At 48.5% G+C, this 16,144-nt stretch overlaps 1 protein-coding gene across 1 annotated transcript; it reads right to left on the bottom strand.

Moving 5' to 3' along the window:
• Window positions 1-10,039: 10,039 nt before the first annotated feature.
• On the bottom strand, window positions 10,040-13,824 carry LOC104254539 (secreted Ly-6/uPAR-related protein 1). The gene is made up of 3 exons (XM_009808346.2): window positions 13,773-13,824; window positions 10,781-10,900; window positions 10,040-10,251 (listed from the first exon to the last, which is right to left on the bottom strand). Exons 1-3 carry the CDS (start codon window positions 13,822-13,824, stop codon window positions 10,040-10,042), a joined length of 384 nt encoding a protein of 127 aa, XP_009806648.2.
• Between the last annotated feature and the right edge of the window lie 2,320 nt (window positions 13,825-16,144).

Consider the following 16,144-nt stretch of genomic DNA (forward strand, 5'->3'; position numbering starts at 1 on the left):
CAGAGTTGCGTGTGTGCATAGTCAGGGAAGCAGTTATGTACGCTTGTAAAATCCAGGAAGTTCTTTTGAAAACTTCTTTTTAAAACAAATCTAGATGACTTATTTCAATCAGAGAAGAATACCCGTGGTTATATAACAAGAAGATTATCTTTCACGTAATGGCTGTGTAAACATGACTCATGCCCTTAAGGGTAAGGCTGTGTGACCAGTCAATGGTTACGCACTTGGAAATCTGTCCTCCCTATGGCAACTTCGCCTTCCCCTTTGCAAACAAACTGTGAAGGAATTGGGTACAGCACAGCCACTGTTCTTTAGTCCTCTGAACAGGGAGGATTGAGACTATTGCTGACATTTGAAAAGACATCCAGTTGTAAGCGACAGCAACTGGTGTAGAGTGAAAGGCATTTTGAGGGTAAAGCAGAAAAGAAGGAGTTGCCCCCTGGTATGGATCCAGATCTGGAATTATAATACAAATGAGGTTGCAAGGGAGCTCTGGGGTCTCTAGTCCAACATCCTGGGCAAAGAAGGCCTGGTTTGGGGTCCATTCCAACTAACCTCTTCACTAGCTGCTGATATTTCGCACATGAGCAGACCCCACGTGAGCACAGATCTGTCCTCCCGTTCCCCAGCCCCAAGGCAGCAGCATGAGCAGGAGTATTGCTTTGCACAAACAGCTGGAAAACATGTAGATTGAAGTCCTGATCCAAAGCCCCTGGTAAATTATATCGGTTGAGAGACTTTCCCCAGGCTACAGTAGAATGAGGGTGGGATGGGAACTGAGCCATCCTTCATAGGTGCCCTGAACCGTCAGCTCTCCCTTATTCATGGACAAACAATATTTCTTGCAAACAGAACTGTTTCGGTTTGTGGGGATGTATTTGCAACCTGCTTCTGATTTTCTTTGGAGTAATTAGTCATTTAAAAGTGTTCACAAACCACACAGAGCCTTTGTTTTCTATTTTTGCAAAGGGCTTTTGCTCAGTGTCATGCACAAGGATGTGCAGGCTTCTCTGACTATAAAATGGGAAGAATATTTATCACCCAGCTTTGATGCTGAAGTCTTTGTGCCTAAATTCAGACTCTGAGCTCCTCAGAGGGAAAGCTGCTATAGAGCTTCAAAGCCTTGTGATTTGTTAGCTTGGCAATGAGTCCTTACCAGTGTTCCCATTTGATTTACAACAGGGAGTGCAGGACACTTTCCAGAGGCAAAGGTACTAGTTTTCCTGAGAGAAGGATCTCACAGAAAGCTTGAAGCTTGGCTGGAAATGTTGCAGTCTTCATCCCCCAAAATCAAAGTCTGGATGCCCAGTGCATCCTTGTCCTAGTTATCAGACTGAATTAGAATATGCAGCTATTTATAATGGAAACCTACATCTCAGTACCAAAAATAGAACGGAACAAAACCTCGTGAGGAATTAAAAAAACATTAGAAATAACAGCGCTGCATCTCAAGAGCTGTAGGTATGCCATGGACCTGGTTTGCTTTAAAAGCTGTTTACTATGGTGGTGGCTAACTCCACGGCATCTTTCTAGACCTATACTGATGGCAGGATTTGGCTCAGGGCGGATGTTGAGTTTCAAGAAGAGAGGGATGCTACGAAAGGAAGAAGAGGAAAAGTTTGGCCCTATGTCTCCTCCTTTGAGCAGGAAAAAGATGATCCCACTCTGTGCTGGACTTGCCTGGGCTGCAGAGAGGGTTAGTGCGGCCCGTGCAGCAACCTGCCACCACCAATCCCTGTGGTATGGTCAGTCCCTTGGGACTGGGTGAACCCAGGACATGGCAGAGACGTTTCCCGGGGCTCTTTCCACCTGAGTGCTGGGGCTGGGAGGAGGTGACTACATCACTCGTCTCCCCAAAACCAAAGCACAAGGATCTTGGAGACAATCAGCTGCAAAGTTCTGGGGGGCAGGGGGTGGGGGGGGTGGTGTGTTAGGTAGCACTTGACAGCTAGCTGGTGCCCGTCTACAAACAAAGCATCTCCTAAAAGTCTCATTAATCTTAGATGCACCTGCTCCTCCTTAATAAAACAACCGTGTTGTCACATGTTATTTCAAGGTTTGCATGATTATAGGATGCTGTAAAACCCATTAGCTCTCCCTTGGCCTCCAGGGCTGTCAAGATCATGCCAAAGTAAACAAGTGAGATTATTGAGCAGCTAGGGAGAAACAATAACACAGGCGCATCCATCCACCCGCGCACAGTCCCACATGCACGTGCTCCCGCTGCCCTGGCCTTTCCAAAACACAGCCAGCCCCACAGCTCCCAGCCCAAACACTGCTGGCACCATGGTTCAGAGGCTGGGGGATGGCTATGCCTTCTGCGGGATGGATTCCACCACCCTGGCTCTTGTCACTTCTCGGCTTGAAGAGAGCCTCCTTGTCCTTCCCTGAGCACCGCAGGGTGAGGCACCCAACTCCTTGCTGGTGGGGTGGAGGATGGTTGAGCTGTACAGGCTGGTGGGCTGCACGGAAACATCCATGGGGCTGGGACAAGTGGAGGAAAGAGATAGTCTAAATAAAAGACCTGGAAAAAATAAATAAGATGGGTTGAATGGTTGAGTCGCTACCCACCAGACGTCTCCAGAAAGAAAAAAAAATGAAAATTCAAGGTGTGAAGATCCATCTTTGCTGTTATTTATCGTGTGACCAGCACTTTCTACAGGGGTTAGATGCACTTGTGTGACCAAGTGATTGTCTCCCACTTAGAAAGTTGCACACACTTGGTATTGCTTTCCCACAGACCTCATGGCTTGTTGAAGCAGCAGCCTGTCAGGAATTGCATTTTATTACATGTGAAAAACAATGTTGCGTGTCTGCCAACCTTTTTCTAAGGAGTTTGAGAGGATTTTGATGAGGGACCCTAAAAGTCAAAGCTCAGCCCTATGCATGCATCCTCACACTGCCAATGGAGGGGAGGTGCTGTGTGCACATGTGTGCTCTGATTAGGTGACAGAAATGCCTGCTCATCCCCATTGTTCATTTGATGAAAAACATGTGCTTTCCCTGCCCCGTTCAGGAGAACCAGCACAACAAGAGGACTCCAGTGAGACTCTCATTTGTGTTTTTCCATTGGATAAGGATTCATGAACTGCCTTCAAAAAGGGGTAATATTGTAGCTCAGAGACCGCCTGAATAAAACACTTCTCAGCTCCTTTATCCAACCCAACTGTGCCCCAGGAGACTGCTGAAACAACGGATCCTCTAAGAATCCTTTTTGTGATGGCCTTCTAGCTCATGAGATCTTGCACATAGCTTAGATCACCCAAGGTAACCATGGCTTGAAGATGACACAGTCACGAATAATGAAAATTATTGTGCTTGGAGAGCTGATCTTCCAAGAGCAGATTAGAACAGGCTGGCTTTTTTAGCTGAACAAGACTCCTGAGACAGGACAAACTGCCCGTAAAAATACCACCTCAGAGCAGGGAGAAGCAAGAGCAATATTTTATTACAAATGTGGTTTCTGACCATCACAGCAGTGAGGGTCTGCAACAGCCTCCTGCCAGCAGAGCCATAAACATGCATATGCTTCAGATGAACTTTTTCTTTAAGGGAGTGATAAGAAGAAGTAAGGATATGGGTTGAGTCTTACAAGCTTAGGAGACCCTTTACGTGTGCTCCTTGAGTTAGCAGTAAAAGCCCCTTGAGACACCTAGACTTGCTTCCTATGCATGAGGAACCCCAACTGGCCCATGAGATCTTTGCACAGAGCTGACACAGCGAAAGTGAGCTTGCAGAAAACCCTATCATGATTTGAGGACATCAGCAGGTGAAAAAAACCCCTCCTAGTTGCATTCCCCAAAGGCAAAGAGAAACTAGCCCCCTTCCCCAAGCTGGCCATGGTTGGTGGCCAATAACAGTTTGTTTAAAAACCCTTCTTTTCTCGGGTAGAAGTCAGATGTCTTGTTATTAACTCTCCCCTGCTCACCAGGATGGCTTTCCTCCTCTGCTGTAAGTGCGTCAGAGTCTGTCACTATCTCCTGGGTGTTTGTTTCTTTTTCAGATTTGGATGTCATCCCCAAACACAGCGACAGCTGTCTTTACACTAAAAACACCTCTTCCCCTGTGTGCTCTCTCCCTAGAGCCAGGAGATGGGCAGCAGCCAGGAAAAATTAAAAACAAATTTTGGCATGTTTTTAGCCCAGCTTTGTGAGGACATGGCTCATCTGATTGCGGATTTGTGCGTGCACAGGTAACAACCTACAGCTGCTGGTTTGAATTCGTTGCACGGCAAGAATTTGTGAAGTCCCTGTGGGTTTCAGGAAAACAAATATTCAGATGGAAGAGGCTCTACCGAAGCCTTCACCGGGGCTGAAGACAGTTCAGTCCTTTTTAAGGCTTCAGAGGATCCATGACAAAGAGCTACAAGAAAGCACATTGTTAATGAGGCTTTGCTCTTCTGCCACTCACATCAGCTCATGGTGAGCGCATCCTGGTGCCACTGGTGCCACTGGGAACCTGGAGCCCACTGCCTGCCGAAGGTCGGTGCTCCTTGCTGGGAGTGGTGGCACATCTCTCCGCAGGCATCTCCCATCACTGCTGCCTCACAGCCACCCTCTGAAATCCTGTCACTGCCTGGGGGAGAGTTTCGACTGGCAAAGTTCCACCCGCCCCCGGGATTTCACGCAGGCAGGTGGAAAAACATTGTGACTCAGCCTGTGTTTGTGCCTCATCTGGGGAACCAGCTGAGCAGCGAAGGTGTGTGCACAGCAGCAGGGCTCAAAGAGGGTGCAAAACTTCTCCCAAGCATCAGGGTGGTCCTCACCCTGCTCCTCGCAAGTCCAAAGTTACTGCAGAAGCAAATGCACCAACACGAGCAACTTGACATCACTCCATCTCCCTTTGCAGGTGTTTTCTTTTATCTCATTGCCAGATTATTGGGCAAAAGCAAATTCTTTTGCAAGGAGATGAAAGGATGTTCATGCCAGTCCCAACCACAGTTGACAACAAGGCAGGAGTGAGCTCTCCCGCTCCAAACACTGGTGAGTCCAGGGAAAGGCTGTGTGTTAAAACAAGAGTCAGACAATGCTTTGATGCTGATGTACTATCACTGATGTGACTTGAGGGCACAGCAAATTGCCCTTGCAATGGGGAAGAATAGCCTGAAGACATGAAAAACATATTCACCCTTTGTATTCAGAGACCTGCTGGCCACAGGGAGCCTGTAGTGGTTTTTTTCAGTTGGCTGGGTTAGATTGTGTGACTGATCCACAGATTTCATATGCTGTGTCTTTCAGTTGCCTTTAACATTGTGGATCAGCGTGGATTTCAGCAATATGCCCATGAGGGACTAGTGCAAAATGAGTTCATCCCAAGGCACAATTTCCTTACCCACATTTACTAAGCGTATTCACAAGCTTAAATCTCAGTTGGCACTAAGGGTGTGTTGCAGGATCGTGCCTGGAGCTACCAATGTGTGATAATTCCCATCTGTTTAATAGGGGTTGACTGGGGAAAAGGGATCAGGATCCAGACCAGCCTCAGATAGGGCACAGAATGATTAATTGACACACCTTGTGCTTTTTTAAAAACCTCATGGCAAACTGTAGACTGGAACCCCAGGGAATGGGGATGAAGGCATGCCAGGAAGGCAGCTAATGCGTACACAGGCCATCTGCCCCATCCTTCTACAATACTCTGAGCATCCCTCTCGAGTTTGAGTGACCCTAAATGACTTTGCTAAATTGAGGTACCAACCATGATGCTGTGCTTGACTCCCTGCCCCCTCAACATATCTGCTTCAGGCATCCTAAAGTTTCCTTTCACCTAATTTTTAGGGGATTTGCCTTGTTCTCAGACCTGGAGCCATAATGAATAAAGAGGCTTCAGATTTATGTTCCCCTTGAATTAGGGATGCGAGACTTGTGCAGGAGAGCAATGAAGACATCTGAGAGAGGATGTGCCGACGTGTCAGAGGCAGCCGTTCCAAGTCATACACTGCCTAATATGGAAAAATAGATCTATTTTAAGAAGAAAAAAAAAGAAGTGCACATGATAGGTTTTAGATGAGAAATAATTTGGGAGTGATATTGAAAATGATATCACTCCTGCTGCACTTCAGTCCTGCCAAGCACATTCTATAATTAATAACTACTTCAGATGAAGTGACTTCCTTTTGAATGTGCAGTATTAAACATTTAAATCCCTATCTGTAAATATAAGACTGTAGCAGATATCTCCATAAGCCTTGCAGCTACATGCTAATGTATATTTATATTCTAGATGATAGGTATTTTTAGCAAGAACTACAAGTTCTTTCTGTATTTGATTACATCAGAGCTCTGTTTTACATGAAATGTCTAGACCACAAAAATATCCCCTTCTTTTTTCTTCTCTTGGAGTTTCTGCCTTAGTCTCCTCTCTTTTCTTTCATGCCCACCTGGATTAATGTGCCTTCCAAAAGGGCTGTATGGGGTTTTTTCCCCGCCTCTCCCTCCCAAGGAAGACCAAATATATAAAATGAAAAGAAATAAATCAGCAAAACAGCTCCTTGGGTTTCCCACCTTGCAGCTTGAGCCAGCCTGCAGTCAGGGCATGCCAGGATAATTACCACCACTCAAGGCTATGCATGATGTGACCAATGTCCTGCTGCAACTAGTGGAAAGCAACTGCAAATAATCCCTACTGGAAACCCCAGTCCTCTAAGTATTAATCACACTGTATATCCTTACCAATGTGGGTCTGCAAACACCTCCCTGAAAGTTTAGTCTCTGTCGTCCTTCAGTCTTTAATTTCTAGATGGATGAAAGCATTTTCAGATTTGCAACTGAAAGCAGGTGATGCAGATCAGTGCTGCACATCCATAGGGATGCACACCTGTAGGGCTGCCCCACATTTGCAGAAGGGCTAGAAGGTGATGGAAAAGGCAACTTCTTGGCCAAATAAAGCATAAGGCACCGAGGAGTGCCCTCAAGTCTGGAGATAACGTCTCTGGACGTGCATAGAATGACTGCTGGGAAGAACAAGCCCCCAGAGGGGCAGGTAAACCCCTTCAACACAGCAACAACAGCGCTGGATGCCACCTGCTGCGAAGCCTCATCTTGCAGGGCTGAGAGGCTGCAAGTCTTTTTATGGCCCTTTGGAGACGCATCTCTCTCTGTTCTATTTTATTCAGCCTATATTTAAACTTCTCCCTCCGTATGTCCACTCGACCCAGTGACGCAAAAGGCTGCCAACTCCTTTGAATCCCCTGGCAGTGTCCTGCGTTTGCTGGGGCAGTGGTGCTTGCTGGGTTTAACTCCTAGGGACCAAATAGGAAGAATAAATAAAGGCAATAACCAAAGCAGCAGCAAATCAAACTTTGCAAGGGCTCCCAGTGACAATTGTTCAGCCTGTGGCTTATGGCTAATACGGTGTGAACAAAAGAGTATTAATGCAAAAGGACATTTCGTACCCCTGACACTAAAGGGCTTTTCACCTTGCCTTATCTAGGAACATATTACAAGTGCTTTGAAGCTAAACCCTGCCTTTGACTCTGTTTTGGCTACAGTAGAAACTCTCTGCTCTGGTGATGAAGCCACGTTAATGTGAAGTCCCAGGTGACAGGAGACCTGCAGCGCAGTGTGATGCAGGATGCTCACAGTCAGCACCAGTGACACAAGGAAGGCAGTGGTCTCCATCTGCAGCTTCTTTGCAGCAAAGAGGGGATCCCAAATGGTTGCTCCCATCCACCTGCTTGCCTTGCTGTGCTGAGCTCAGGCAGTTTTTCTTTGCCTGCTGCAAGAGAAGCTGCACTAAGAAAACCCCCAGTTCTTTCTGCGTGTGCCCCAGATGAGCCTCCTGTAACGGCCGGACAGTACTTTACCCATCTGCCACCCTTACCCCCTCCTCTTCCAGTGGGGATAGACTTAAATCTAGCTCTTACAAGGAGTATTTTTGCATTCCCTTGCTTGTCCCCTTCTGTAGCTTTCCCCCTCTCTGGCACAGGGCAGCTGGGGAGCTGCAGGAAACCAACCAGAGACATGCCCTCCCTGCAGCCCGTGCTGCCCCACGCTCCCTTCCTGGGCGAAGTCTGAGCACACGAGAAAGATGCTGCAGGCTGAAAACTGGAGGATTCAACTTTATTTGCTAGATTCTCAGCCAGAAGAGAACCCTCACCTTCCCAGTCCCTCTGTATCCAGACCCTGCCCCATCTGCATGTGCAATAGATGGAGGAAAGTCCACCCCATGTTAGCAGAGCACAGGACCCTGCAGCCAGTGTGGAAAGGCCACTGGGCACAGCAACTTACTCGAGAGCTTGAACCCAGGATGGAAAAGGCAATATGACCTACGGATGGCAATGATGGTAGTTTGCTTCTGGCCTGACGCATCAGACTGTTTTTGAAGCAGGAAAACAGAGAACAGACGAGTAGAAAACAGAAGCTGGTGCTCTGTGTCTGCAAGGGTGGGTGTAATATCAATATTTGAGTAGCTCCCAATCATTATCCTCTCAATGGCATTTTTCCCCCCTGTAGACCTCAGCATTGAAAGGGTGTCTCAGGGAAGCTGCGACTGTTTTAGTGAAGCGCAGAGCATTTCACCTCCAGAAAAAAAGGGGCTTATCAACCTCCTGAGCCCCAGGTTTGCACAGGGCCCTCTGCCAAGGAATGAAATGCCTTGTCAAAGTTTTCTTGCAAATGGTACTGAGACAGACCTTGAGAAACAATTATCTCTGTGCAATGAAGAAAAAAAGTCCCCCTCCTTATTCCTTTAGTTTCCTGGCTGGTGTCTTATGGAAACAGAGTAAAAATGGACTTTACCACAGAGGAGGTTGCAGGGATGGCATGAACACACAAGGGTGGTGCACAGGATGTACCCATGCTCCACTCTGCCCTTGCTCTTGCAGGCTGTCCTCTGGACAAGCCCTGGCAATAGGAACAGAGCAAATGGCAAGTTCCCCGGCTCTCCCCCACCTGAGAGGGCTGCGGGCTGGGCACATCTGGCTCATTTCTGTCTGCTTTCACTCTGTCTGGTTTTACAGCAGACAGGGCATCAAAATCAATCTTACAGCTGCTCCAAAGGAGAACAGAGCAAATACCCAGCTGGGACCCAGTAGTGCTGTTAATCGGCGTGAGTGGAGCTGTTGACTTTTCCCAGAGTTGAGGGTCTGGGATAATCATTACTTTTCTTTTCCTGCGGTCCCTGCTGTAAAGGGACAGGGGAGGGCAGAGTATCAGAAGTTGCTCGACACGGTGTGTAAAACATCTGGGAAGGGAAATCCAGGAGCTCTGATTGCAACTCAAGCTTAGGCAAAGGGCTGATGAAGGTTTTGGCTAGCCAAAACACCAAAATTTGCTTTTGCAGGTCTAAACTGCCCTGGCCTGTTAGTCCAGGGCATGTTTTGAGCTTTCCAGAAATACATTTCATCTCAACACATGAAGGCTGAGCCCTTCTGAACTCATTCCATAGCTTATTCTAGACAGAGCTAAGTGCCAGCTCTCTGCAATTGCAAACCACACTTGCTGAGCAGGTAGTGAAAGAGGACCAACATCCATCTGCTGCTCTGACTCAGAAAATGGCACCAAAAATGGAAAGAAAATAAACCAAGCTCCTGATGGAGGGCTGCAGGAGTTTTTCTGGGGTTGTGCACAGGAATGTAATAGAGGCCCACAGACACAGGTTGTGCGGGAGCTTGAGGAGACCTGGGAAAAAAGCACTGTCCATGTCCAGTGTGCATACAGCCCCTGCCTTTGCTGAGGGTGACCCCAGAGCACCGGCCTTGATGGCACTGCCCAGAACCCTCCTGCTGTGCAGAGCTGCAGTGCTTCATCCACTACTGCTCCCCAGAGAGGAAAGCTGTAGGGGTAGATGTGGGTCCTGGGGGCCAGAAGCAGCTGAAGGTGTGGAACATCTGCTTAGCAGCTGAAAACTGGGAATTTGAAGGTTTTAGGTCCAGGTGCCCAAACTCTTGGCTTGAATACACTTGAATTCACAGCACTGAAGATGGGTGAAGCCACACATCAGCGAAGAAGGTTATTCCCAAGGCATCTAAGAGTTCATGAGGCAGCTTGGCAGAGAGAGGAGTGGGGATGTTTTGGCTGGAGCATGGGCACTTGCGGCACTACAGAGAGCACTGGAGGAGCGTGCCAACAACCATGGCCATCAGACCCAGCGCTGCAGAGTTGCTTCCCACCCCATTGCTGCTCCTGGTGTCATCGGTGCAGAGGTCACTGTAGCAGCATGACTTGGGTCTGTTCGCCCCTATCCCATTATAGGAGACACATTCCTCCTCACAGCTTCTGGTCACAGTGATGTTGCCGAAAAAGGGGTAACCTGAAACAGGCAGATTGGACAGGAGGAGAAGAATAAGAGAGAGAAAGAAATGGTAAAGGAAGGTGCAGACAGCTGGCATCAAGAAACACTGACTTTGTGCAAAGGAGGGGAATTAAAAGTGTTTATAGGTAAATAAAGGTAAATAAGGGGTTGAGCATCACTAATCCATTGGTGCCTGTAATCCAGACTGCTCTTTGCAGGAACAGGTCTGCTGGTTCTCCTTGCTGCCTCCCTCTCTCCCTCCTGCTCCTTCTAAACTTATTCTAGTGTGGACAAGGGACGCAAGTCTCTGTGTGTTTTGTTCAGGTGAGTTGCTCCTCTTGTCCTGTCGCTAGTCACTTGGGAGAAGAGACCAACACCCACCTCTCTGCAACCTCCTTTCAGGCAATTGTAGAGAGCGATAAGGTCTCCTCTCAGCCTCCTCTTCTCCAGACTGAACAACCCCAGTTCCCTCAGCTGCTCCTCATAAGACTTGTGCTCCAGACCCCTCACCAGCTTCGTTGCACTCACAGCAAGCAAAGAAACTTACCTGAGTCTATGGAGTGCAGCGTTGTTGTGCACACGGTGGCTTTCGGGGGGCACAGGGTGGCTGTTCTGCACTTAGCAATGTCAATTGGTTCCTTGCAGGTGTAACATCGTAAGGACTGGGCTGCAGAGGGGAACAGAATGGGTCGGAGGTGGTCCCAGCAGCCAAGACAGACAGCAAGTCTGCAGCTTCTCTGCTTTGTGGTGGGGACTGACAGTCAGTGCTTCATCCCCCCTTGACCAAGACACAGTAACCTCAGAAACTAAGCACAGCTGGAGGCAGTGGCAGAGCTTGGATATGTGAGAGGGGAAAGAACAAACCCCAGCACCAAAGGACAAGGATGGTGTTGTGGGAGTTGAGCGTGATCACTACCTCAGGGGCTCAGCAGCCCAAAATGAGCAGGGATCTAGAAGGACCTATTGCTTGAGCGGCTTTGATAGGATCTTTGCATCGTCTGTAAGAAATGCTGTAACAGAGACCAAAATATCTCCTTCTGTTGACAGCAGCAGTCACCAGCATGGAAAGACTGGCACTTCCCCCGTCCCTCCACCCACAGTGACATCTTCTTCATGCTTGTTTAGAAGGATTTCTGCAGACCTTAGTAGCTGAGAGCAGAATTTAAATGTCAGAGCTGTACCAGAGATCCTAAGGGCTGAATGTGGCCTAAACCCCACTTTCATCAGGGGCTACTGCTGCTTTTTAAAAGAGATGATGCTACAAAGCTCTTGCTGGCTGCCAGTTGACACAGGGGTACCTTTACATACGCAAGCATTGATCACAGCAGTTGCTCAAAAGTCTTGGTACGAGACCTGTCTGTCCGCAACCAGCAGATACCGAGTGTGCATATTTTTTGGAGTCATGCTGCTGTGGCTTGATGACAGAAACCAACCTGGTTTGATATTTTCTGTCCTAACTGCCTTCCACCAATACGGCAGCTGAAGAACCAGCCAAATGTGTCCACTGCCATCTATTGGTAAAATTGCAGAGAGACGATGTTTTTTTGTTACAGTTCTGCAGCATCTGCTGTTCGAGAGAAACCTCTGGGACTTTGTGATAAGGGTAAACATTTTTGAAGGCAGTTGTTTGAACATCTGACTCTAGAAAGAATTTTCAGGGCATCTACTTCTCTCAGCACTTCCTTTGGAAAATTCAGCTGTGAAACAGAGCCTACACAATGCAAAAGCTTTCTTTGTCCTCTTTGCAGAGGTAGGAAAGGTTTTTTAACATGAGCAGTGGTGGTGTTCTTGTGGCCATATCCTTTGCAAACAGGTGCAATGGACCCATCCCCGTAAGGAGCCATCCTTAAGCAGGTTTAAGGAAGAAAACCATCAGCCTCCTTATCTTTCACTGACTCTGGGTGGGGGACTCAGAGGACACTGGTTTTGTGGGAAGGTTGCAGTGGAAGGGGAAAGCCCTATACCATAAGGACCAGAGCAGAAGAGAAGGACTGAACAGCGAGGACAATGCTGTGTCCTGATCTGAGGCCAATAATTCACCCCTCATCACTGTCCGACAGTACTTTCTATCGCTTGATTTTAAACTTCTGGAAGATGAATGGTCACAGAAATGTTCCTCATCTGCAAGAGCTGTGCCTACACCAGCTGCCTCCCACTGGATCATCCCAGAAAAGCCATTTCTGCCTCCATCTCAACTATAAAGCAAAGGGTGGTGATGCCTCTCTGTTTCTATAAAGCGCTCCAAGACCTGTGGGTGGAAACCTGCTCTGACAATTCCTCAGCAACCCCATTAAATCCAGGACAGGACTAGACCCAGAAGGAGGAAAAGAAACAGACAATATGCCACCTGTGAAATATCTTGAAAGGAAGAAAAAAAAAAAAAAACCCAGCAGGTACTGAAATGTAAAAAATTGCCGTAATTGTATAGAAGTAACTGCACCTGTCCTGGTTCAACCCTATGGTGGGTTTCATCCAGAGCATGTCCTTCAGCCAGCAGCTGGGTTTGCTTTAGAGATGGGTGGAAGGAGTAATGATGGTAAGGGGATTATAAAAAGCAATGCAGCCTGAAGAAGAGACCCAAAACACTCCATGCGTAAAGAATTGCAAGGTGTTTGCCTTTCAGCCTTCTTCAACTTGCAATCCTTTTAATGATCCCCATGTAGCCGTGCCTGCAGATGGAGGTGTTGAACCCGTGCCCAAGCTGCCTTTCCTCTGAGAACTTTCAGAGTCCCATGAAAGCAGCTTGAGGATCTCTGGGGCCCATGGGCTGTAGGTTGAAACCTACTGGGTTGGTGTCACTCCAAGGATGACTCTGTTCCAGGCCAAGGATGTATTTGCAGTGGGTCACAAATAGATGGAGTAAGAGCGCAGCAATGACCAAACCCTGCTGCCAGCTTGCCCAAGACCCAGACCCATCGGAGACCAAACCTAAACAGACGCAGGAGAATTGCCTATCTCCACCAATATCCTAATCTCTAGATGGTTTAATGAACCTTTCCAAAATCCTTGGAGTTATTTCTCAAACCCTTGCCCATATTTATACTGAAGCCTCACCTTCTGGTTTTTGGAGCTTCCAGCAGCCAGCTGGGAGGTTTTAGGGATGGCAGGAGCTCAGGATGAACATACCCCACCACGTCCCTGAGGGGACAGGTTGGCAGCTTAAGTAGAGGGTGTTGGTTCAAGTCTTTGCCCATGCTTGCACTGCCCTGTGCCATGTGACTGTCATTAACATCTTAGTCTTATAAAGCGGCGTGTCAGTCCCCTCCATCCTGCGGTGTGGTGTGAGAAGGAACAGGTGACAGGCGACCGCCTATGGGTCCAAACGATATGTACTGCTCTCTGTCAGGCCTCATGGCTCTCCCCACCAGGAATGCATATCCCCTTTCCCCGTTCACCCTCTCCATTGACCTTCTTAAAGACATAAAGTCGTTATTTCCCCTACCTGGGGATTACCAGGTCTTTCTGCATTGATGCCTTTCCCCTCCCCTCCCAGGCATTTCCCAGGGGTCCCTGCAGTGTTGGGAATGCAGCGGTCTTACCCAACTCCACGTATGCCAGGCCAAGCAGGAGTCCAACCAGAAGTGTCTTCATGCTGAGAGCAGATCCGTGCAGTCAGGACAGTAAAGACAGCTGCTCCCAGGGAGCTTTATATGTTTTCCCACCCTCCACCTCCTGTTGATCCTGTGGGCGGATTCCCTCGGGCTGATTAAGGGAGAGCTCAGCTCCAGTCTGGATTGGGATTTGTAGAGGAACAAGTTCCCCGAGGAGGTGACGTCACCGCAACGAGCAGACTCCTGCCGTACATCATCCCTTTTTCAGGTTTATGTCCTGCAGCTGGTCCCATGGAAAAGGAAAAACACATCTTGCCCTGCAAGGGGTGGCCACATGCTGTTGCTTGGATGGGGAATTGTATTGGGTTTGCGTGGCAGCGTTTTGGTAGCGGGGGGGGCTACAGGGGTGGCTTCTGTGAGAAGCTGCTAGAAACTTCCCCTATATCTGATAAAGCCAATGCCAGCCGGCTCCGAGTCGGACCTGCCACTGGCTAAGGCTGAGCCCATCAGCAACAGTGGTAGCGCCTCTGTGATAACATATTTAAGAAGGGGGGCAGAAAACTGTGCAACGGCAGCTGGAGAAGAGAGGAGTGAGAATATGTGAGAGAAACAACTCTGCAGACACCAAGGTCAGTGAAGAAGGAGGGTGAGGAGAGGCTCCAGGCACCGGAGCAGAGATTCCCCTGCAGCCCCTGGTGAAGACCATGGTGAGGCAGGCTGTGCCCTGCAGCCCACGGAGGTCCACGGTGGAGCAGATATCCACCTGCAGCCCGTGAAGGACCCCACGCTGGAGCAGGTGGATGCCCAAAGGAGGCTGTGATCCTGTGGGAAGCCCACGCTGGAGCAGGCTCCTGGCAGGACCTGTAGACGTGTGGAGAGAGGAGCCCACGCTGGAGCAGGTTTTCTGGCAGGACTTGTGACCCCGCAGGGGACCCACGCTGGAGCAGTCTGTTCCTGAAGGACTGCACCCCGTGGAAGGGACCCATGCTGGAGCAGTTCGTGAAGAATTGCAGCCTGTGGGAAGGACGCGTGTTGGAGAAGTTCATGGAGAACTGTCTCCCATGGGAGGGACCCCACACTGGAGCAGGGGAAGAGTGTGAGGAGGAAGGAGCGGCAGAGACAATGTGTGATGAACTGACCTCAACCCCCATTCCCCGTCCCCCTGTGCCGCTCGGGGGGAAGAGGTAGAAAATAGGGAGTGAATTTGAGCTGGGGAAGAAGGGAGGGGTGGGGGAAGGTGTTTTTTTAAGATTTGGGTTTATTTTCTCATTATCCTACTCTGATTTTGATTGGTAATAAATTAAACTAATTTCCCCACATCAAGTCTATTTTGCCCATGATGGTAATTGGTGAGTGATCTCCCTATGTCCTTATCTCGACCTACGAGCCTTTTCCTCATATTTTCTCTCTCCTGTCCAGTTGAGGAAGGGGAGTGAGTGAGTGGCTGTGTGGTGATTAGTCCGTCTGGGACTAAACTACGACAGGAATGTGACAAGGTATGTTTGTTCATTCAAGTCTGGCTCCGCGAGCCAAGAGCTGGGTTGTGTCACATGTGTTGCATTGGGCAACAACAGCTAAGATGCAAGCGGCAGCAGGCTGGGCTTCCATGCACGTTGGCTCAGCCTCACCAAAGCCTGTGCCATGTTTTGATGCCTACTGCTCTCTGGGCTGGCAGGCAGGAAGTTGGCGTGGCTGGGTTTGCCCGAAGCATGTCTATTTTCCCAAATCCAGTGCAAAAGCAAGCCTGGTTTCAGGCTCCCAGGGGCTTAGTTATTTACTGAGCCCTGGTGCTGAGCTGCTGGGCATGGGAGTCACTGAAAGGCCAGTGGAGGTAGGCATGGGAGATGGTGCTTCCAAGTCTGGGATTTGGATATGTCATTTTGTTTCAGGTCCCGGGTCATGCTGGCAGAGCAGGGCGCTGTGCCTTCTTTTGTAAAGCTGTCAACTATTTACCAAATTTTATTCTGAAGCTGGGAAATAAACCCAACGTGGAGAAATGGATCAATTTTCCCACTGCAGTACCTTCCTGATAGAAAATTTTGCTTTATATGTTTTAAGTCAACCTTTTCAAACATAATTTTTTTTTTTGTATCTTATACAATATTTGTGGAAACAGCTTGAAAAGCTTGCAGTTAGGGAGAAATGCTTTGCTCCTCTATTTTGACTGCACCAATGGCATTCTACATTTCATAGGAAAAGTTGATAGACTTCTTGGTGTTTTTGTTGTGATCCAGGGTGGAAAACCCCAGCATTATGCAATTTCCCATAAAACAGCTGCATAAGCCAAAGAAGAAAAGTTTGTGAATCACTGTGAAGCACTTGGAGACTTCAGGGATGGAGACAAGGTGAGTGCACAAGCT

This window comes from Gavia stellata, chromosome 3 (assembly GCF_030936135.1).
Source record: "Gavia stellata isolate bGavSte3 chromosome 3, bGavSte3.hap2, whole genome shotgun sequence".
NCBI lineage: Eukaryota > Metazoa > Chordata > Aves > Gaviiformes > Gaviidae > Gavia > Gavia stellata.

What these genes read in the sequence shown, in the direction of transcription:
- LOC104254539 (XM_009808346.2), bottom strand. Translation starts at nt 13,824, where the DNA reads ATGAAGACACTTCTGGTTGGACTCCTGCTTGGCCTGGCATACGTGGAG. An exon ending in CCTGGCATACGTGGAGTTGG is followed by an intron (nt 10,901 to 13,772) that starts GTAAGACCGCTG and finishes TCCCCTCTGCAG; the next exon opens with CCCAGTCCTTACGATGTTAC. An exon ending in GCTGCACTCCATAGACTCAG is followed by an intron (nt 10,252 to 10,780) that starts GTAAGTTTCTTT and finishes TGCCTGTTTCAG; the next exon opens with GTTACCCCTTTTTCGGCAAC.